A 22,823-nucleotide genomic window follows, 5' to 3' on the forward strand; every position below is an offset into this window, starting at 1 on the left:
CCATCAAAACTTTTATTTCCATATTTAACTGACCTGAATACTGGTTATAAATTTAAAACCAATATTGATGAGCTTGTTTTACAAATGGAAAGGCATTGTGAGTTTAATAAAATGTCATTCATTACCATTTATTAATTTAGATGTTTTGCCAGTTATTAATTTAGATATTTATTACGTTGCCCCTAAGATATTTCTGTTGTATATCTTCTTAGCTATTAAGTAACCTGTATTAATCATTGTAGTTTGAATAGTATTAATTATTTATGGAACAAACTAGGGATGATAAATCGTATTGGGAAAAGCTAATGTGGTTGGAAACGGCGAAAACATATTGGAAAATTGTAGATTAGAAAAATAATGTTTCCCTACAAGCCTTATAATGTGTATATTTATATAGGGCGTTATATGTGACATATTTAAATACTTTGCTGAGAATAAAATCTTACCAAGCAAAAGAGATCTAGACCAGGGATGTCAAACTCATGTTGTCATGGTGGCATCACATGATGTATCAAAACTTCCCCCCCCTTCGCTAAATCGGGCGTGGGCATGGCCAGCACACAATGCATCCAGCCTGTGGGACAGGAGTTTGACAGTCCTGATCTAGACTATTAGATTTTCTCTGGCTCAGTTAAAACTATAAGACTGCAACTGTATGGAGATAGTATCATTGCCTCATCACAGTCTGGTGTATTAATGACTTGAGACGTTTTCCCATTATCTTCTCTTCTTGAGATATCACATCATAAAATTTCCCTAATCAGAACTGCAGAAAAAACAATTGCTGCCAACTTGCCTTCCATTGAGGACCTGTATATACTGCACGAGTCAAAAAGAGGGCAGGGAAAATATTTACTGACCCCTCACATCCTGGACACAAACTGTTTCAACTCCAATCCTCAAAACGTCGCTACGGAACACTGCACACCAAGACAACTAGACACAAGAATAGTTTTCTCCCGAACGCCATCACTCTACTAAACAAATAATTCCCTCAATACTGTCAGACTTTTTACTAAATCTGCACTTCTATTTCTACTAGTTTTTCTCATCATTTCTATCATCCTTTTCCTCCCACTTAGGACTGTATGACTGTAACTTGTTGCTTTTATCCTAAGATTTTTATTAATATTGATTGTTTCTTCATTGCTTATTTGATCCCTATGACAATCATTAAATGTTGTACCACAAATGTATCTTTTTCGTTTATGTACGCTGAGAGCATATGCACCAAGACAAATTCCTTGTGTGTCCAATCACACTTGGCCAATAAAATTCTATTCTATTCTATTCTATTTCTTCTCTTTTCTTTTGGAGATATCACACCTCACTTTAATGTGTATTTTTAAAAGATTTGCAGGATTAGAAATGTATTTATTTAAAAAATGCTGAAAGGTAGGATTTATTTTTTTTGGTGCTGCTGATTGAATAGTGCTCATTTCAGAATCTTTTATGGTAAAGGTTGTCTTCCATTTTCCATCTTTTTTTAGGTAACACAGGATGTAAAACTGAAGAAGAAAATAACCAAAACAAAAGAAGCTAAAAAGGTTTTGAAGAGAAATTTTAAAGTAAATACAAAAATTGTATTTACCGACGATGGAGAGGTAAGATCAAACACAAATAATTTCATTATATTGCTAGGATTTCCTACATTAAAAGCTTTTTGGAATGTAAACCAAGGGAATATGACTCTATAAGTTCTCCAGGAACACTTTGAAATACTTGTAATGACTGACTATAATTATCTTCATTGGGTTGGGCTTAGGGGGTACAGTTTTGCAGTAGTTCTGCTCTTTTCTGTTGAAGCATATTCAAAAAGTGTTATTTTGAAACTGTTGTTCTACACCTAAGTCATTGATTGACCTGTGGTGTCCCATGGTATTCTATTTTGTCTATAGTGACAAAATCTATTACAAAATTACTATTGGAGGCCATTTATAGGAAAAGACAAGGCAGACCCTGGGGTCGGAGTCAATAGAAGAATCAGCCTTGAATCCTTACATTCCCACAAACAATCCAAATTTGCACACAGCACTGTTGGTAAGGGGAAAGTTGGACTTGGGAACTGAGGTGAAGCCTGGGTAAATTATTTATTTATTTATTTATTCAATTATTTATGCTGCCCTTCTCCTTAGACTCAGGGCGGCTTACAACATGTTAGCCAGAGCACTTTTTAACAGAGCCAGCATATTGCCCCCACAATCTGGTTCCTCATTTTACCCACCTCGGAAGGGTGGAAGGCTGAGTCAACCTTGAGCCGGTGATGAGATTTGAACCGCTGACCTGCAGATCTAGCAGTCAGCTTTAGTGGCCTGCAATAATAATAATAATAATAATAATAATAATAATAATAATAATAATAATAATAATAATAATAATAATTATTTATTGGATTTGTATGCCGCACCTCTCCGTGGACTCGGGGCGGCTAACAACAGTGGTAAAAACAGCATGTGACAATCCAATACTAAAACAGCTAAAAACCCTTGTTATAAAAACCAATCATACATACAAACATACCATGCATAAATTGTAGAAGCCTAGGGGGAAAGAATATCTCAGTTCCCCCATGCCTGACGACAGAGGTGGGTTTTAAGGAGCTTACGAAAGGCAAGGAGGGTGGGGGCTATTCTAATCTCTGGTGGGAGTTGGTTCCAGAGGGCCGGGGCCGCCACAGAGAAGGCTCTTCCCCTGGGTCCCGCAATGTAATACCGCATTCTACCCACTGCGCCACCTTGTTTGGCTCATTTAAATGCCTTTGTCCCCAAATTATAAACTTTGGGAGTGCTCCCTGATTATTCATTATTATGGATTATTTCTAATTAAAATACTATTTAAAAGTTTCCAAAGAGAATTGATAGATCAGTTAAATACGAGACAACGAGACAAAGAGAGAGAGAGTGAGAAAGAGAGAAAAAGAGAAAGACAGACAGAAAGAAAGAAAAAGAAAGGGAAAAAAGACAGACAGAAAGAAAGAAAGAAGGAAGGAAAGAAGAAAGAAAGAAAGAAAGAAAGAAAGATAGGAGTGGTGATGTGCAAAACATTTCTGCTTCTGCTTTTCAGTTCAGAACAGTTTCAGAGAGGGGTGGCATACAAATCTGAATAATAATAATAATAATAATAATAATAATAATAATAATAATAATAATAATTGTTGTTATTGTTTATTATTATTATTATTATTATTATTATTATTATTATTATTATTATTATTATTATTATTATTATTATTATTATTATCAAGCTGAAGGTTTCCAGTCAAGCTGCTTGGTGTCTTGAAGAAAAATTTGAAATATTTTGCACGTCCTTAGTTTGGAATAAGTCCGAACTACACTGCATCCGAAATCCAAAAGTACCTTTCCTAGTTTCCACATATTTAATCAGTACTTCTGAATGAATAACTGTCGTAAGTGTAGTCTGCAATCCCATTCCAATCTAATAGCAAGTGTACTACTGTTCTTTTTCTGTGGGAATTGGGGACAGTTTAAAAAGTCCATTTCCTTATGCTCATTTACCGGATTCAATGGACTACATATGCTAAGTTAATATTTCCAGGTGGCAGAGGACCAAATTGCGTGGCAGAGGGGACCTGAACCGCAACAATGCTTTGTGGGTGGTTTTTATTCACTTGTCAATATCTCTGTTTTCAACGGAACTTAGCCTGATTCTTCCTTGACTCCCTCCCTCTCTTTTAATCCGCTTCAGTGTTGTCAAACTGTAATGAGCCCAGTATCGTTTCAATACCTCTGCAAGCAGTACATTACCGCTGGGTACAGGGAAATTAGAATTTGCAATGAAGCATTTATGTTAGTTTGCAGGCGGCTAAGATGAATGCCCCTGCTCAAGTCAAAAGTCTTACTGCTTTGCCTCTTAGCTCATTGCAATTGCAGAAGCTAATTTAAAACAGGAAGCAATGGAGAGTAAGTAGGCAAAGCTTGATGGAAAGTCGCAAGGGCTTATTTTCTGCCTGTTTTTCTTTTTTCTTTTTTCCAGGAAGCACTATAATGTGTTTCCCTTACAACCATTGCCAACTTCTTTAATGAGGTCAATGAATTAAAGCTTGTTCTTAGGAATATCTGATATGGAGTCTAGCTATGTTGTGTTTAGTTTAGTTTTAGTTTTATTGGATTTATATGCCGCCCCTATCCGAAAACTCAGGGCGGCTAACAGCAATCATAGACAGTATACAATAATAATCCAATACTAAAAGCAAATTAAAACCCCTTAATATACAAAACCAAACACACATACAAACATACCATGCATACCATTGTAATGGCCTAGGGGGAGAAGAAATCTTAATTCCCCCATGCCTGACGGCAGAGGTGGGTTTTAAGTAGCTCACGAAAGGCAAGGAGGGTGGGGGCAATTCTAATCTCTGGGGGGAGTTGGTTCCAGAGGGCCGGGGCCGCCACAGAGAAGGCTCTTCCCCTGGGTCCCGCCAAGCGACATTGTTTAGTTGACGGGACCCGGAGAAGACCCACTCTGTGGGACCTATCTGGTCGCTGGGATTCGTGCGGCAGAAGGCGGTCCCTGAGGTAATCTGGTCCGGTGCCATGAATGGCTTTATAGGTCATAACCAACACTTTGAATTGTGACTGGAAACTGGTCGGCAACCAATGCAGTCTGTGGAGTGTTGGTGTGACGTGGGCATATTTAGAGAAGCCCATGATTGCTCTCGCAGCTGCATTCTGCACGATCTGAAGTTTCCGAACACTTTTCAAGGGTAGCCCCATGTAGAGAGCGTTACAGTAGTCGAGCCTCGAGGTGATGAGGGCATGGGTGACTGTGAGCAGTGACTCCCGGTCTAAATAGGGTTGCAACTGATGCACCAGGCGAACCTGGGCGAATGCCCCCCTCGCCACAGCTGAAAGATGTTTCTCTAATGTGAGCTGTGGATCGAGGAGGACGCCCAAGTTGCGAACCCTCTCTGAGGGGGTCAATGATTCTCCCCCCAGGGTAATGGACGGACAGATGGAATTGTCCTTGGGAGGCAAGACTCACAGCCACTCCGTCTTGTCTGGGTTGAGTTTGAGTTTGTTGACACCCATAGTCTCATAGAAGGGGTTGTGGTCAGAAAGTCTGATCTTTTCTGCCATTTGTGCTTATGGCTATATATATATATATAAACAGAGGCTTAAATCCAGGGTGGATAAAAATCAATGTTTTTTTAAAAAAAAATAATGAAAAAACAAAGCACTTGAAGGCAGGACAAGAAGCAATGGATGGAAACGAATCAAGGAGAGAAGCAACCTAGAACTAAGGAGAAATTTCCTGACGGGTAGAACAATCAACTAGTTAGAACACTTTCCCTCCAGAAGTTGTAGGCGTTCCAACACTGGAGGTTTTAAAGAAGAGATTGGACAACCATTTCTCTGAGATGGTATAGGATTTCCTGCTTGAGCAGGGGGTTGGACTAGAAGACCTCCAAGGTCTCTTCCAACTCTGTTATTGTGTTATTTAAGGGTTGTGTGCAATCCGGGTGTTGTCTTAGACTTACATCTTCTTTTGACAGCAGGTGGTAGTTATGGCCAAGAGGACATTCATCTGTTGCGCCGGTTGTAGCTTTTTACGCATTGAGAGAATGCATTGTACAGTAGTACCACTAGATACATACGAGTATTCCAAGTTACGAGCCACGAGGGGAGAGAAATTTCTGTTCCAGACCCGAGCTCAAATTCGGGATACGAGCCGAGCGTCCACTAGGTGGCGCAAGAATCCTTGCTTCTGGTTATCTCGGAGGGGAAAAACAAAGTCTAAAAACCATTTGTTCCAGATACAAGTTGTTCGACATACAAGCTCCCTTCTGGAACGAATTAAACTCGTATCTAGAGGTACTACTGTATTTGGTTGTGCTTAAAGACCCCTTAGTCGTTTGATATTCCTGGTATGTAAGCTGCATTTGATATTGTTGCATCGGGGAAGGGTTTCAAAGATAAGCAGAGACCATTGCAGGAGAAGAAGCCAACTTTATTCCATGAGCGAATGCATCGAAGGTTTCCAAGCAATCCTTCGATACAATCCAATACCATACAATCTCATTCCATCAGGCAAAATCCCATCAAGCAATTCTTTCAGGCAAAATCCAACTTCTTCTTCCCAGCTTGCTTTCTTATAGGATCGTTACCTCTATGCAACTTTTGCTATGCGCATGCGCAGTTTACATGATGCGATCATTCATATAAACAGAACAATGAGCATTCATGATGTTATGAAATGCAAGTGCAAATCTAGGAAAGTTTTGGCAGTAAGCTTTGAGGGGTCAGCAAATGCACTCCTGTTACATTTTGCTACAAGCTAGAATTTCCCCAGGCCAGAGTTTTTCCCAGGCCTTGAGGCCTACCCCGAGCTCCGTGGTTGTAAAGCCTAGGGTTCAAAACTCATGCTAACTTATGCTAACTTATGCTAACAGCATAAGGGGACAAAGTAACTGTATGTGGTTAGGAATAGTGTTGGGCGAACCAAACGAAGTTCAGGTTCAGCGAATTTGGCTGAACTTTGCCGTGAAGTTCGGGTGAGTTCGCCCAACCCAAACCCGAACAGCAGCAGCGCCGCTGCGGCGTCCTTTTCCATAAAAATAAACAAGGAGGTGGGGAATTCCCCACCTCCTTTTGCTTCCTTTTATTTTTATGGAAAAGGATGCCAAAGCTGTGCTGAAAGCAAAAAGAGGTGGGGAATCCCATGATGGAATTCCGGGGGGCGGGGCTTTGACATCACAGAGACTCCTTCTTCCCCGTTTCGGCTGGACAGGAAGGAGTCTCCTTGATGTCAAAGCCCCGCCCCGGAATCCCATCATGGGATTCCCCACCTCCTTTTGTTTACAGCGCTGCAAGCAAAAGGAGGTGGGGAATCCCACGATGGGATCCCCCACTCTCCTCCTGGGCGGCGGCGCTTTGTGGCTCGAACGCCGAATCCAAATTTTTTTAAAGGTTCGGGTTTGGCATGCCGAACACTGCAAATTCTCCACTGCTTCTGGAAGGAGAGTCCAGGATGGGTTAACCCTCAATCTTATTGGTTGAGACTGAGTTATAAATTAACATGTTAATTAGGCACCGCCCCTTGCCTGCCCCCAAGGGCTCAGTTTTTAAAACTCAGTCATTGGGAAGAGACATATGAGTTTAACTTGCTAAGGTTTTTTATAGTATAAATGTTTAATATTTAATAAATGTTTAATATAACATGTTTTTTTCTGTTTTTCTTTACTGTTTTTCAGATGCTGTTTACAAGGGACGGGGTCGCTGCCCTCCGCGGGCACCACCCCCATCATTGGCCCCTATGGAACCTCTTCCCTCAGAGGGTACTGTTTCGGAAGGGGGATTCAGCCCTAGGTCACTGACCTCAGCGGTCAGACCTGGCTGCAGCCGAAGGTGGGGGGGTCCGCCCCCCCCACTGGGAGGCTGACGGAAGCAAGGCTGCCTGATAAGGAGCCAGATGGACCCGTAGAAAGCTTGCCGCTGCAGCGCGCCGCGCAGGAGGCGGAACGCGCCGATCATCTGTTTGGCGGCTCGGAATGCTGCCGCGGCGACCGCCGTTTGAGTGCCGAGGCTGCCCTTCAAAGAGACGCGCGAGAGCGCTAAGGGAGCCATATGGCCGGCGGTTTTTCAGAGGCCGCTCGCGCGCAGGCGCAAGCGCGCAGGGCATCCTGTCAATAAGCCCAAGTTGAGAAGCGGCTCCCCGTGCATTAGGGGAATTTCTAATGCCGCAGCGGCTGACAGGGATGCGGGCTCGGGAGCCTCAGGTGTCCTGACAGCCACACTAAGCCGAGGGGCGATGGCAGATTACCGCCCTCGGCACTTGCGGCCGCCATCTTGGATCGCCATTTTAAGCGCCAGGTCGGTCGCGCCCGCCATTTTGGATGGCGTTTCGGCGGGAAAAACCCCCACTTCCTCCTACTAATCGCCTGTATAGGCGCGAAGGAGTCACCCGAGTGGGCGGAGCTCCTGGCACAGAGATCGAGGGAGCCATTTTGTGGTTTTTCAAAGCCTCGGTAGTGACTTGCATACAAAGCTCTGTCTCACGAGTCAGCAAAATCTTTTGCCTTGAAGCAATTAAAGATCTGTGAGTATCATGGAGCAATCTGATACAGGGGCAGAGAAGGTGGCCTGCTCGGCTACAGTTCCCAAGGCCAAGGATAAGGGGAAATCCAAGCCCAAGTCACAGGGAACTTCCTCCTCAGCTCTCAGAGAGGCTGAAAGAAGGATCCAAGCACTGGAGCAGAGGTTGGAGACTGTTTTCCAGGCCCCCTCCCTACCTGCAGGGCCATCCTCGGGCCAACTACTACCAGGGGTCTTGTCTCCACGTTCCATGGCCCAAGGGGAATTATTAGCAGGAAGGGATTGGTCTCCAGATCGCCAGTCCAATCAGCAGGCCCAACTGCCTGTAAGCAGACCGGGGTCTGCCACCTCCACAAGGCCTTTATGGGGTTTTTCACCCCAAGCAACTGTAGGCCCATCTGCCTCATTCACCCCCACAGCTGCTGGACTTAGAAATCAAAGTGACACCTGGCAGAATTTATCTCCTGCCCTGCAGGAGATGATTACTAATGTATACTCACAAGGAATAGCATCAGGGGTGCAACAGTGCAACCAACAGCCCCATCAACCTCAAGGCCGGAATTTGTGGTCTGCACCGCCCCTTTCAGGTTTGGAGTTCTCAGAGGGGACATTGCAGGAGGACAGTGACAAAGATTACGATTTGTCTGATGATGAGACGACTCCTGAGCCACCTTCAGTGGCTGGGCTCTTCAAGCCTGCCTTGTTCAGAACTTTATTACACAAGGCTAAGCTAGCGGTGGACCTTCCTGGCCCTGCAAAGGCCGCTGAGACGTCAAGGTCAACTATACTACTGACTGAACCCAAACCTGAAACAGACCATATACCGGCACCAGACATTTTTATCCAGAACGCCAAACGACCATGGCAGCAACCGGCCGCAGCTCAGGGCCCTTCAGCGTTGGAGCGCAAATTTTATACCTGTGATGAAGAACTGGAGAATCTACTCCAATTTCCGCCAATTGACCATCCAGTGGTAAATCTGGTCTCTAATGCCATGGTTCCTGCCGAGTCCGGGGATAACTTAAAACCCGAGGACAGGAAGGCGGAGATCCTACTCAGAAAATCTCATGCCATGTCTGGATGGGGTTTTCGTGCTGCGGCCGCTGCTTCTTTCTTCAATAGGGCTTCCATCGCATGGATTGAGGAAATGATGGCGAAGCTGGGACCAGAGGATGGTAGGCTGCGGCAGGACTTGAGTAAACTGCTAGCCGCAGCGGAGTTCTCGGCGGACGCTACACTCCACGCTGCCAAGTTCTCCGCGAGAGGGATGGCCACAACGCTTTCATCCAGACGCCTGTTGTGGCTAAGGAATTGGCAGGCTGACACTAAATCAAAGTGGCGCTTAGCCTCCTCCCCTTTCCGCGGCGCTGACCTCTTTGGGGAGGTGCTGGACAAAGTCCTTATTGAAGATAAGGATAAGCGGAAGGTTCTCCCCAGGTCCAACAGACGGCAGGACAGGCGGACTACACCATACAACAGACGGCAGTCCTTTCGTTGGGACACCCCTTCCGGAACTGGTCACAACCAACGACCATACTCGCAAGGCAGATTCAATCAGTCCTCCTCCTTCCGAAATGACCGTTCTGGGTTCCAGGACAGAACCAGAGGATATCAGCAGGCTAGACGCCCATTTAGAGGCACTAGCCAGAGGGGCTTCAAACGCCCCAAATGACTCGGTAAGCGGCCAACCATTAGGAGGGAAGCTCCGCCTTTACAGCTCATTTTGGCGAGCCACCTCCTCAGACAAATGGGCTATAGCCACGGTGTCGCAAGGCCTCAGATTAGAGTTCCTTCAGCCCCCACCCAACCGTTTCATTCAGTGCCCGACACCTCGGAACCCTGCCAAGCGTCAGGAACTGTTTCAGGAGATAACGCACCTATTGCAAATACAGGCCATAGAGGCGGTACCGCAGCACGATTGGGGAACCGGTTTCTACTCTATGATCTTTACTGTACCAAAATCATCGGGAGGTTGCCGTTTGATCCTGAATTTGAAGCAACTAAACCTGTACATCCTGTACAGGAAATTCAGGATGCACTCGTTGCAGACCATCCTGACGGCAATACGCCTCCAGGACTTTTTAACATCACTGGACCTGAAGGAGGCGTACCTTCATGTACCAATTTATCCTCCCCATCGACGGTTCCTACGATTTTGTGTCGAGGGCGTACACTACCAATACAAGGCCATGCCATTCGGCCTTTCTTCAGCGCCCCGCACATTCACCAAGCTACTGGACGTCCTCACAGCGAGCCTGCGTGCACAATCGGTGCGTCTAATGGCATATTTGGACGACATCGTGATCTTGTCCACATCACGTGCACAGGCTCAACAGGATCTCGCCCTGACGATGAGGACATTGACGGACCACGGCTTCACCATCAATGTGCCCAAGAGCCAGCTGATTCCATCTACCACGCTCCTCCATCTGGGTTCCATCATCGACACGACGTCGTGCATGGTGTACCTTTCCCCGGAGAGAAGGAAGAACATAAGGTCTCTCATCTCATCCGTCCGGAGAGACAAACGGACATCCCTGGCCTTCTTGTCCAAGGTGCTAGGGACCTTGGTCTCTTGTATAGGGATAATTCCGTGGGCAAGACACCACATTCGAAGCCTTCAATGGTTTCTACTGCCAGCCCAGAAGGTTCGGACAAGCCTCTCCACCGTGCGGATTCGCCTTCCAAGGGAGGTAAAGGACTCTCTCGCGTGGTGGGTCTCCCCAGCTTTGTGCCGTGGGCTGTCGTTCAGCACGCACGATCTAGTCACTCTGACTACAGACGCCAGTCTCTCGGGTTGGGGAGCGCATATTGGCCAACAGTGCGCACAAGGCCTCTGGTCCAGGGAGGACCTCAACCCGGTAAACATAAACTTTCTGGAGCTCAGGGCAGTTTTCCTGGCTCTCCAGCACTTTGTTCCTTTTCTTCAAAACAAACATGTACTGGTCCTGACGGACAACGTCGCGACCAAGGCCTACCTCAACCATCAGGGGGGTACGAGGTCGCGACGTCTCATGCAGGAAGCCTCGGCTCTTTTCACCTGGGCCGAGAGGAATCTGGCATCATTATCAGCGGAGCACATCGCGGGGGTCGACAATACTCAGGCCGATTGGCTGAGCAGGACCACTCTCGACCCGACAGAATGGAAACTGGATTCGCGATTGTTCCAAAGAATCACGGAGATTTTCGGTACGCCTCTGGTGGACATGTTCGCGACACACACCAATGCGCAGCTCCCCAGATTTTACACCCGTTTCCCTTCGCCCAGGGCGGAGGGAGTAGATGCTCTCACCTCCCGTTGGCCGCAGGGTCTCCTCTACGCCTACCCGCCGACGAAGATTCTACCGAAGGTGGTGGACAAGATTTTGCGGGAGAGGGCAGAGGTGATTCTGGTCGCTCCGTACTGGCCACGCAGACCGTGGTTTTCGGATCTAGTGTCTCTTTCAACGTCCCCACCGTGGAGGATCCCGGACAGAGAAATATCCCTCAGCCAGGGATCGGTCAATCACCCGGAACCCCAGTGGTTTCAACTAACCGTCTGGAGATTGAGCGGAGCAGGTTGAAGGGACACCATTTACCTGATGACATCATCTCAACGATACAGGCGGCTCGACGACCATCCACCTCGAGAATATACCAGGCCACCTGGTCAGCCTTCTGTAAGTTCTGTCAGGAGAACAGTATGGACACGAAGGCGGCTTCGGTGTTGCAGGTATTGGGGTTCCTCCAGGCGGGTCTAGATCGGGGATTAGCCCCCAATACCCTCAGGAGGCAGGTTGCAGCCTTGTCCACAATTATTAGGACAGGGGATCAAAGATCCTTATCTTTCCATCCTTGGGTAAAGGACTTCCTTAAGGGCGCTGCAAACACTCATCCTCCCACAATTCATCGTTTTCCATCGTGGGACCTGTCGTTAGTGTTAAAGGCATTGACTGGTCCACCGTTCGAACCATTAAGGTCCATACCACTTAGGTTCCTAACACTTAAGACAGCCTTCCTGGTCGCTGTCACCTCAGCTAGGAGGGTTTCCGACATATCTGCGCTCTCTGTACGTTCCGATCTTTGTACATTTTATCCTGACAGGCTAGTCCTACGGTTAGATCCAGCATTCCTGCCTAAGATTAACTCTTTATTCCACAGGAAGCAGGAAATAGTGTTGCCTGATTTTTGCGCTGGTGGGAATCATCCGTTAGAACTCAGGTGGCACAAACTGGATGTCAGGAGAGCCGTCAAAATTTATATTAGACGGACAGAGCCATTTAGAGGGTCCGAGAGGCTGTTTATCTCTTTTTCACAGACTAAATCAGGGCTTGGGGTTTCTCCCAAGTCAATCAGTCGTTGGATTCGTGAGTGTATTGCGGAAGCTTACAAGACCACCACTCAGACTCTCCCTCAGGGGATCACTGCTCATTCCACTCGCAGTGCAGCCACTTCAGCAGCCTGGAGGACCCAAGCTTCGGCGGAGGACATATGCCGGGCAGCAACGTGGTCTGCACCTTCTACATTCATCCGGCATTATAAACTGGACACGTATGCTTCAGCTGAGGCTTCCTTTGGGAGAAGAGTTTTGCAGACGGTTTGTTCTACTGTTAATCCCTGAATCTGCACTCTCCCACCCTTGGACTAGAACTGGGGCATATCCCATCCTGGACTCTCCTTCCAGAAGCAGTGGAGAAGAACCGTTGTACATACCTGAACGGTCTTCTCGATGCTCTGGAAGGAGAGTCCAGACCCACCCAAGTAATCGTTTGATTCAAGGGATTTGGGTTGTGTTTTGTGGTCTAATCGTTATGTTTCATAAGGGTTCAATAAAATTGTGTTGGATAAGAATAATGACTTCGTTTTTTAAAACTGAGCCCTTGGGGGCAGGCAAGGGGCGGTGCCTAATTAACATGTTAATTTATAACTCAGTCTCAACCAATAAGATTGAGGGTTAACCCATCCTGGACTCTCCTTCCAGAGCATCGAGAAGACCGTTCAGGTATGTACAACGGTTCGTTCGGCACAAACCCGAACTTTGCAAGTTCGGTTCACCCAACACTAGTTAGTAACACATTAGGGCTTGCCCAACAATGTGACCCTAGACCCACACAAGGAATACTACAGATATTCCTGGTACGTGAGCTGCACTGGTTGCCAGTTTGCTTCTGGGTACGATTCCAGATGATGATTAGGACCTATAAATCTTCTTTGGTGCAAGGCCCAATTATTTGGGACTTCCCACTTCCCGTGGAGTCTGCATACCCCACACAAACTGACATTTGAACCAGCCCTTTTATAATTAAACAATGTCATCTTTCAGGGCCTTGCTTCAATTTCTATTTCCTCTATTCACTTCCCTGCCTGAAAAATTATATTTCTGTAACTATTCCCTGTTGCGCAGGTCTGATGTCTTTTGGTCTTCATAGCAATCCGGAGCTCCTTTTAAACTGTAGAATAGAAACAGCAGTACTGACATGTTTTTATTCTTCTTCTGTGATTCAGTTAATTCAGCAGTGGCCACCAGCACAAAAATCTATCGTGGACAAAGAGGAAGATGGCGATGATTGTAATGGGATCAATCTAGACAAAGCAAAAGAAAGACTTCAGGAAGAGGATAAATTTGACAAAGAGGAATATAGGAAGAAAATTAAAGAAAAACACAGGGTAAGTAGAATCTCATCCCATTTGTCAAAATATCAATTGGAAATACAGTGTTCCCTTGATTTTCGCGGGTTCGAACTTTGCAAATAGCCTATACCACGGTTTTTCAAAAAATATTAACTAAAAAATACTTTGCGGGGTTTTTTTTCTATATCATGGTTTTTCCTGCCTGATGACGTCATACGTCATCGCCAAACTAATAATTTTTGCAAATAAATAACAAAAAAAATAATTATTGTTAATAAATAATTATGTTTATAAATATCAGGATCACTAAGTGTTTTATTCAATGGTGAGTACCAGTAATAATGGTGAATAAATGGTTGTTAAGGGAATGGGAAATGGTAATTTAGGGGGTTAAAGTGTTAAGGGATGGCTTGTGATACTGTCCATAGCCAAAAATGATGTATTTACTTCCGCATCTCTACTTTTCGGAAATTCGACTTTTGCGGGCGGTGTCGGAACGCATCCCCCGCGAAAATCGAGGGAACACTGTACTGTGAAATGTTGGCACGTTCATTGGGGGTGAAGGATTTTACTGGAAAAAGAATTATGTATTCTATATTACATCTTGTTCTGGTCTGATGCGTGAATTTAGGCAACACAAGAAGAGACGTGGAGCCTTAATTTTATTTTGCTAGTATTGCTATTCCCCATGAACATTGCCATTCTTGTTAGTAAGCAATTTATGACACTCTGGTATGATGTTCTGATTTTAAATAAATATGTATATACAATAACCGTACCATATGGATGGATGGAGGGTCATAGTCTTTTGATGCTGTGGACCAATATTAAATTTATTTATATGATAGACTGTTAGTAGATAAGAGGGTAAATTTTTAAGTAGCATAATAACAAGACCGTGCTTCATCAAGAATGATGAGGACTAGAAAGCTCTGTACTAATGAGATTTTAGGAGTATGATGTTTTATTTAAATAGCTATGCTTTGTGTAGAGGTGATTGAGAGTTACCCATGAATTATTCAAGAAATGTCATTGTAGCAAGGTGATTGATTTCACTTATAATGTAAAGCTTTAATAGTAATAGTTTAAGCGCCTTTTTGGCATTTAAAAGAAATTAAATTACAGGACATAAAAATACAAAGATTGTTGCTGGGCCATTTATTTGTCATAAAACAGAGCTAAAAGTTTGAGAACTTGACAGCAGAGAATAGTTATAAATGTTACTCTTTCCCTTTAATGCCCTTCTCCTTCTTCTCATTATTCTTATTTATAGTATATCTGTGGATGCAGCACATAAAAAACCCTGTAACAAGACCAACCCCTTTCCATTTGTGGAAGAAGAAATAATCTGTACAGTAATACCTCATCTTACGAACTTAATTGGTGCCGGAAGGTGGTTCGTAAGGCGAAAAGTTCATAAGACGAAACAATGTTTCCCATAGGAAACAATGTAAAAGCGATTAATGCGTGCAAGGGGGGAAAATCGCAAAATGGTGCTCCTCTGGGTGCCGCCGCCTGGCTGTCACCTTTTAAAACAGCCATGGGGCTTCTCGGCGTTCTCCTGAACCCGAACCAGAATTTTCCGGTTCGGGAGGCTGCCGAGAAGCGCCACCGCCCGGCTGTCACCTTCTAAAACAGCCCGGGGGCTTCTCGGCGTTCTCCCGAATGCTAAACCCGGAAGTTCAGCAAAAGTTCGGGTTCAGGTTCTGGAGGCCGCCGAGAAGCGCCCGGCTGTTTCAGAAGGTTACAGCTGGACGGCGACGCTTCTCGGCGGCCTCCCAAACCCGAAAAGTTCAGGTTCGGGTTCGGGAGAACACCAAGAAGCCCCCCGGCTCTTTCAGAAGGTGACAGCGGGCATCGCCGCCCAGCAGAGCGCCATTTTGCGATCTGCGGTGGGTTTGTAAGCCGGAAAAAGTTCGTAACAAGAGGCAAAAAATTTCTGAACCCTGGGTTTGTATCTCGAGATGTTCATATCACGAGGGGGTCGTATCACGAGGTACCACTGTATTTCATAAAACAGATTATTAAACTTCCTGTGGATATGGACTAAAAGGACAGGCAGTTATATGTTTTGTTTTGGAGGAGATGAAATAGTGTACTTTGAACCTGGTTTAGAATGAGAGTTTTGCACAATTTGCGAAATTTGAACTTAAGATTTATTGTTGAACATGAAAGCATTTTTAGGAACAGATTGGCCACGAGTGGTCATAACAGAGGATTATGTGCACATCTGTGCACATTTGCTATAGTTAATCTATAGCAAATGTGCATAGATTTATGCACATTTCCTGTCAAAGGGCATTCTAAAAATGTGAAGCTACATGCCCCTGGTATTTCCAGGTTTCATGGTTTATACCACATAATAGTAGCTGGAACAATGGCTCAGTGGTTAAAGATGCTGAGCTCGTCAGATGGAAATAATAGAATGGGGTAGTTTGTTCGTTCGTTCATTCATTCATTCATTCATTCATTCATTCATTCATTCATTCAATTTTTATGCCGCCCTTCTCCTTAGACTCAGGGCAGCTTACAACATGTTAGCAATAGCACTTTTTAACAGAGCCAGCATATTGCCCCCACAATCCGGGTCCTCATTTTACCCACCTCGGAAGGATGGAAGGCTGAGTCAACCTTGAGCCGGTGATGAGATTTGAACCGCAACAGCTCGCGTGCCAGCAGATATGGCTCCACGTGCCACCTGTGACATCCGTGCCATAGGTTCGCCATCCCTGACCTAAACTGTAAAAAAACAATTAATCCTTCAATTAGACAATGCCATTTATGGGAACCTAGAACTGTGCATTCTTTGTATCAGTGCCTGCCCTCTGGAATGAATTGGAAGTGCCCCCACCCAACAAAGACCTGGCTCTTTGGCCAAGACTCTGGTGAACATAATTCTGTCCCCTCTTTCTCTTTGTTTTTAATATCTTTTTATCATTTCTGCCACCTTCCTGCCTTTTCCTCTTTCATCCCTGCCCCCTTTGTTTTAAAATCATTTTAATGATTTATAAACTGCTCAGAGTCACTGAATATGTAAATTTAGTAGACGATGATAAGTGTTGGACTAGAAGACAAGGGACAAAGGAGCAGTGGGTGCTCTCAGTTCTGCAAACCAGTAGTGGTGACGGCGGGAGGCTCCCTCCAGCTGCCTGGGATGCTTCTATGTAGAATTGGTAGCAATGGGTTTTAGAACCCACTACAGTGGTATCTCTACTTAAGAACACCTCTACTTACAAACTTTTCTAGATAAGAACCGGGTGTTCAAGATTTTTTTACCACTTCTCAAGAACAATTTTCCACTTACAAACCCGAGCCTCCGAAATGGTAACTGGAAAAGGCAGGGAGAAGCCTCCGTGGGGCCTCTCTTGGAATCTCCTGGGAGGAAACAGGGCCAGGAAAGGCAGAGAGAAGCCTCTATGGGGCCTCTCTAGGAATCTCCTGGGAGGAAAAGGCGGGGAGAAGCCTCCATGGGACCTCTCTTGGAATCTCCTGGGAGGAAACAGGGCCAGGAAAGGGGGAGAGAAGCCTCTTTGGGGCCTCTCTAGGAATCTCTTGGGAGGAAACAGGGCCAGAAAAGTTGGGGAGAAGCCTCCATGGGGCTTCTCTAGGAATCTCCTGGGAGGAAACAGGGCCTCCACCCTCCCTGTGGTGTCCCCAATCGCACACATTATTTGCTTTTACATTGATTCCTATGGGAAAAATTGCTTTTTCTTACAAACTTTTCTACTCGAGAACCTGGTCACAGAAAGAATTAAGTTCGTAAGTAGATGTATCACTGTACTGCTCCAAGATCCCTTCCAACTCTGTTACTAGATGATGATGATGGTGATGATTAGAATAACTGTGGGCTCAGAATAACTATTGGCCTCTAATAGTTACGTTAACAATAGTGTTACTATAAGTAGAATAACTTCCCATAAAATTGTCAAGATGTTCCTTTTTCTGAATATAAAGAGCACAGTCTCCCACTCCTCATACACTTGTAATTTTTTCCTTTAATATATATCTCGATCCATTTGGGTATTTATTTATTTAATTTGGTCACGTTAAATGAGGTTTTTTGTTCTTTATTTTTTTTAATTCCCCAGTTGTGACATGTTGGCAGGCATATTAAAATACTTAGGAAGTATACAGTATGTCTTCAAGCTATCGATTGCCAGCAATCTGGATGTTTATTGGAATCTCGCTTGCAGAGTTTTGACATTATGATAAATGTCCCAACATGTTGTACTCTTGCTGCGAATAAATCTAATAACTTTTGTTTAGAAGGAGACTTCAGTTATTTCCATTTTTTCCTGCTTTTTTTTTTTTTGCACATAAAATAATTTTACGTTGTCCCTTACCATGCTACAAATAGTTTTTTGTAGGGTTTCTCTGCCCTCTTTAATGCTCTTTAGCTAGTATATCATCAGCATTATCTTTTAACCACTCTGTAATCCCTTGCAGGGTAGAGTCTGGGCAACTCAATGGCGCTAGCATAGTATTTAATGTTCACCACCAATGCAGAGTTTTGTTCAGATATATTCTCAATGTAACCTGCTCTGGAACCGCCTTCTACCGTACGAATCCCAGCGGCCGATAAGTTCCCACAGAGTTGGCCTTCTCCAGGTCCCGTTGACCAAACAATGTCGTTTGGCGGGCCCCAGGAGAAGAGCCTTCTCTGTGGTGGCCCCGGCCCTCTGGAATCAATTCCCCCCAGAGATTAGAACGCCCCCCCCCTTGTCTTTCGCAAGTTACTCAAGACCCACCTATATCGTCAGGCATGAGGGAATTAAGACATCTCCACCAGGCTTTCTTATATTTTATGTTTGGTATGTATGTGTTGTATGGTTTTTAAATAGTTGGGGTTTTTAAATGTAATTTTATTATTAGATTTGTTCCATTGTTATACTGTTTTTATTGTTGTTGTGAGCCGCCCCGAGTCTTCGGAGAGGGGCGGCATACAAATCTAATAAATTGAATTGAATTGAATTTAGCTGGTAGATATGTGTTGATAAATATCCTCATGCAAATAGTACACGTATGTATTAATTATAATTATAAAATCAATGTGTATGTTCTTTGTGCATAGAAAATGAGTTATAAAAATGCACTGGAGGTACTGTATATTCCCACTGTTTTTCCCATGAAATGGGATCCCATTCTCTCCATATACTTTCCCTCTCCATGGGCAAAACTGACCCGGTATCTCTGCTCTGTAATCTCCAGTTTGTAGAGATTTGCCTCTTGTTCCCAAATGATTGGTAGCGTTGATGGTTTTGCCCTCTTGCCTTTCTTGTTTTCCTGTGTTGTGCTTAATTTGTACAAGGGTGATAGATGAATGTCACCAAAACAGCACAGTCTAGCAATGTCTCCCTATGCTTGGAATAGTCTTTCCGATTAATTTTTAATATTTTCCCTCCAAGGGTCTATTTTCATCTTCTGATTGGCAATTGTCTGAACTTGCCCTTTCTCTGTTCATCTCCTCACCTCTTTCTTTCTCCCAGGTCATTATAAATCGTGTTGTTGCAGCTTCCTTTCAGTAGTAGTGTTTTAAGCAGAGCAACTAGATTTTGAGAAAAATGGGCAAGTGACATAGGTTGACAGGGTACAGCATAGAAGGTCACAACAAAGTAGCTTGGAAATTGGGCTGGAGGCGGTAGAAAATTGAGTACTGACTTACAGAGTCAAGGTATTTATACTGAATGTGCAAGAATTGAACAAGTCACAGTTGGGTTACTGACATCTTTAAAGATGACAAGTAAAGGAGAAGAACAATATCATTGATGTTTAATCTGGGGTAGTTTGTGACCCTTATCTCTCATTCCAACTTGAATTACTGTGACAATAATTGAAATAAATGGAGTCTCTGTAAAATAAATTATAGTAATATTCATTGATCTGTAGGAGTGCATCCATATGTGGATGCTCTCATACAGATAAATAAATATTGGGAACACAAACTGCTAATGTGGCAGAGAGACAGGAATAATTATTTATAGTTATGACCTTTAAAGCCCTTCATGGCATTGGACCAGAATACCTCCGGGACTGCCTTCTACTGCACAAATCCCAGTAGCCGATAAGGTCCCACAGAGTTGGCCTTCTCCTGGTCCCATCGACCAAACAATGTCGTTTGGCCGGCCCCAGAGGAAGAGCCTTCTCTGTGGCAGCCCCGGCCCTCTGGAATCAACTCCCCCCGGAGATTAGAACGGCCCCCACTCTCCTTGTCTTTTGCAAGTTACTGAAGACCCACCTATATCGCCAGGCATGGGGGAATTAAGACATCTCCACCAGGCTTTCTTATATTTTATGTTTGGTATGTATGTGTTGTATAGTTTTTAAATTGTTGGGGTTTTTTAATGTAATTTTATTATTAGATTTGTTCCATTGCTATACTGTTTTTATTATTGTTGTGAGCCGCCCCGAGTCTTCGGAGAGGGGCAGCATACAAATCTAAAAAATTATTATTATTAATTATTATTATTATTATTATTATTATTCTTTGTGCTCCATAATGCTAGGATGGAGAAACTATGTTACACCAAATACTGTACTGTATAGAGGGAATCCTGTTTTGACTACCCTTTCCCAAATCTAGTACTTAGTACTAGTCGACAAAGGTCCATACAATCAGAGCTGTGGTCTTTTCAATAGTAACGTATAGCTTTGAAAATTAGACCATAAAGAAGGCATCAATGGATGCTTTTGATGCTTTTGAATTGTGGTATTGGAGAAGATTCTTGAAAGTCCCTTGGGTTGCAAGGAGTTCAAATCAGTCGATACAAAGGTGAAAACCAACCTTGATTGTCCTTCGAAAGGACAGATACTTTGGAAGGACAGAGCTGAAGCTCAAATACCTTGGCCATCAAATGAGAAGAGAGGACTCATTGGAAAAGACTGAAGGCAAAAGGAGAAGGGAATTTCAAAAGAGTGAGATGGTTAGGTAGCATCATCAACGCAGTGAACATGAGTTTGGGTAGGGTCAGAGTGACAATGGAAGACACGCGGACTGGTATGCTATGGTCCATGGGGTTATGAAGAGACTTAGTGACTAAATAACAAGTTCAGAGTATCACAGAGTTCATGATTTTTCTGTGTGGACCATAGAAAAAGAGACCTAAGCTCTAAAATGAATAATAAGAAACCTTAAGGGTTTGTTAATGGGGTTGAGAGTTCACTGCAGTCACTTACATGCAGTGAAGGGCTACCAAAATGTTTACTACCACACTGTGGGCATGGCTTATGCAGGACGCCCTGCATTTTCTTTCAACATCTTTCAGTGCAAATTGAGTGCTCTGGGGTGGAGCTCCATTTTTGCTACCCCATTGCGGCCGCCCCCCCAATCTGGGCAGTAGCCCACCACTGCTTACATAATTGGAAAAGCTGAAGATTTCTAACAAAAGACTTACACATTGATGTCCTATTCTGCGATCCCGTCATCTTATGGTTGGTTCATGGTCATATCCAGAACCGTCTGCTACCGTACGAATCCCAGTGGCCGATAAGGTCCCACAGAGTTGGCCTTCTCCGGGTCCCATCGACTAAACAATGTTGTTTGGCGGGCCCCAGGGGAAGAGCCTTCTCTGTGGCGGCCCCGGCCCTCTGGAACCAACTCCCCCCGGAGATTAGAACTGCCCCCACCCTCCCTGTCTTTCGTAAACTACTCAAGACTCACTTATACTGCCAGGCATGGGGGAGTTGAGACACCTTTCACCCAGGCTTTTTTATACTTTGTTTTATTATTTGGTATGAATGTGCCGGTTGGTTTTTTAAATATGATAGGGTTTTATATGTTTTTTAATATTAGATTAGTTCCACTGCTATATTGTTTTTATTACTGTTGTGAGCCGCCCCGAGTCTTCGGAGAGGGGCGGCATACAAATCTAATAATAAATAAATAAATAAATAAATAAATAAATAAATAAATAAATAAATAAATAAATAAATAAATAAATAAATATTTATTTATTTATTTATTTATTTTATTTTATTTTATTTTATTTTATTTATTTATTTATTTATTTATTTCTCCAATATACAATACATATGGAAGAGAATAGACATTAAGTAATATATATAAAGATAGAAAGTAAAAAAGAAAAGAAGTAGATGGGAGGGAGAGAATATATATGATATAAGAGATAAGGAGAGAATATATATGATATAGATAGATAGATAGATAGATAGATAGATAGATAGATAGATAAATAGATAAGGAGAGAATATGTATGATATATAAGATAGGGGAAGACAATTGGACAGGGGACGATAGGCACATCAGTGCACTTATATACGCCCCTTACTGGCCTCTTAGGAACCTGGAGAGGTCAATCGTGGAGAGTCTAAGGGAGAAGTGTTGGGGGTTGACACTATTGAGTCCGGTAATGAGTTCCACGCTTCGACAACTCGATTGTTAAAGTCATATTTTTTACAGTCAAGTTTGGAGCGGTTAATATTAAGTTTGAATCTGTTGAGTGCTCTTGTGTTGTTGCGGTACATCAGAATACATCAGAAAGAAAATCTGCCACATCTTGAGAGACAAATGTTGGTCTGTATATTTATCTCTCTGGTTATCTCTAAATAGAAAATAGAGTATTTAGAAACACTGCAGTCTACATTTATGTTAAGCCAAAATTACAGAATGCATAAATGCACAGGCAATTGCTTGTTAAAAATAAGGCTAAATGGGAACTCTTTCCGATCATGTATTCATTATTATGCCTACAAAACTAATGGGTGGTGTTATGTAGGCATGTCCAAAAAGGTTCTTCATAAAGCCCCATTTTTGGTTCAAGTTGCTTCTTTGTTCTACATTGCTTTATGTTCTTATGTTTAATTTTGTTCTTTACAGGAAAAAAGGCTTAAAGAAAAGGCAGCCAGAAGGGAAGCCAGGAAGATGAATGCAAAGGTAAGGAGGAGGACGGAAATAATAAAGGATACAAATAAAACAGATAAAAATAAGATAAAATAAAGTATAGAATATTCAGGGGGGAAAAATTCCATTACTGTACTGCAGTCTTTATCAGACAAAAAGGGAGAATGAAGAGAATGATTAGAAAGGGGTTTAAAATAAAATACGTAGCTGCAATTTGCTATTTAAAGATGCAATACTATCCATTTGCTATTTAAAGATGCAATACTATCCATTGTAAGATAAAATACAGGAAATAGTATAAG

At 43.5% G+C, this 22,823-nt stretch overlaps 1 protein-coding gene across 1 annotated transcript in view; it reads left to right on the top strand.

The window, feature by feature from the left end:
- DDX10 (DEAD-box helicase 10) overlaps window positions 1–22,823 on the top strand; it is a 212,135-nt gene that overhangs the window by 135,819 nt on the left and 53,493 nt on the right. The window contains exons 14-16 of the mRNA XM_070749725.1: window positions 1,491–1,604; window positions 13,539–13,700; window positions 22,498–22,554. Of these exons, the coding sequence (XP_070605826.1) occupies window positions 1,491–1,604; window positions 13,539–13,700; window positions 22,498–22,554 (333 nt within the window). The remainder of the gene's footprint in view (window positions 1–1,490; window positions 1,605–13,538; window positions 13,701–22,497; window positions 22,555–22,823) is intronic.

This window comes from Erythrolamprus reginae, chromosome 4 (genome assembly GCF_031021105.1).
Source record: "Erythrolamprus reginae isolate rEryReg1 chromosome 4, rEryReg1.hap1, whole genome shotgun sequence".
Lineage (NCBI taxonomy): Eukaryota > Metazoa > Chordata > Lepidosauria > Squamata > Dipsadidae > Erythrolamprus > Erythrolamprus reginae.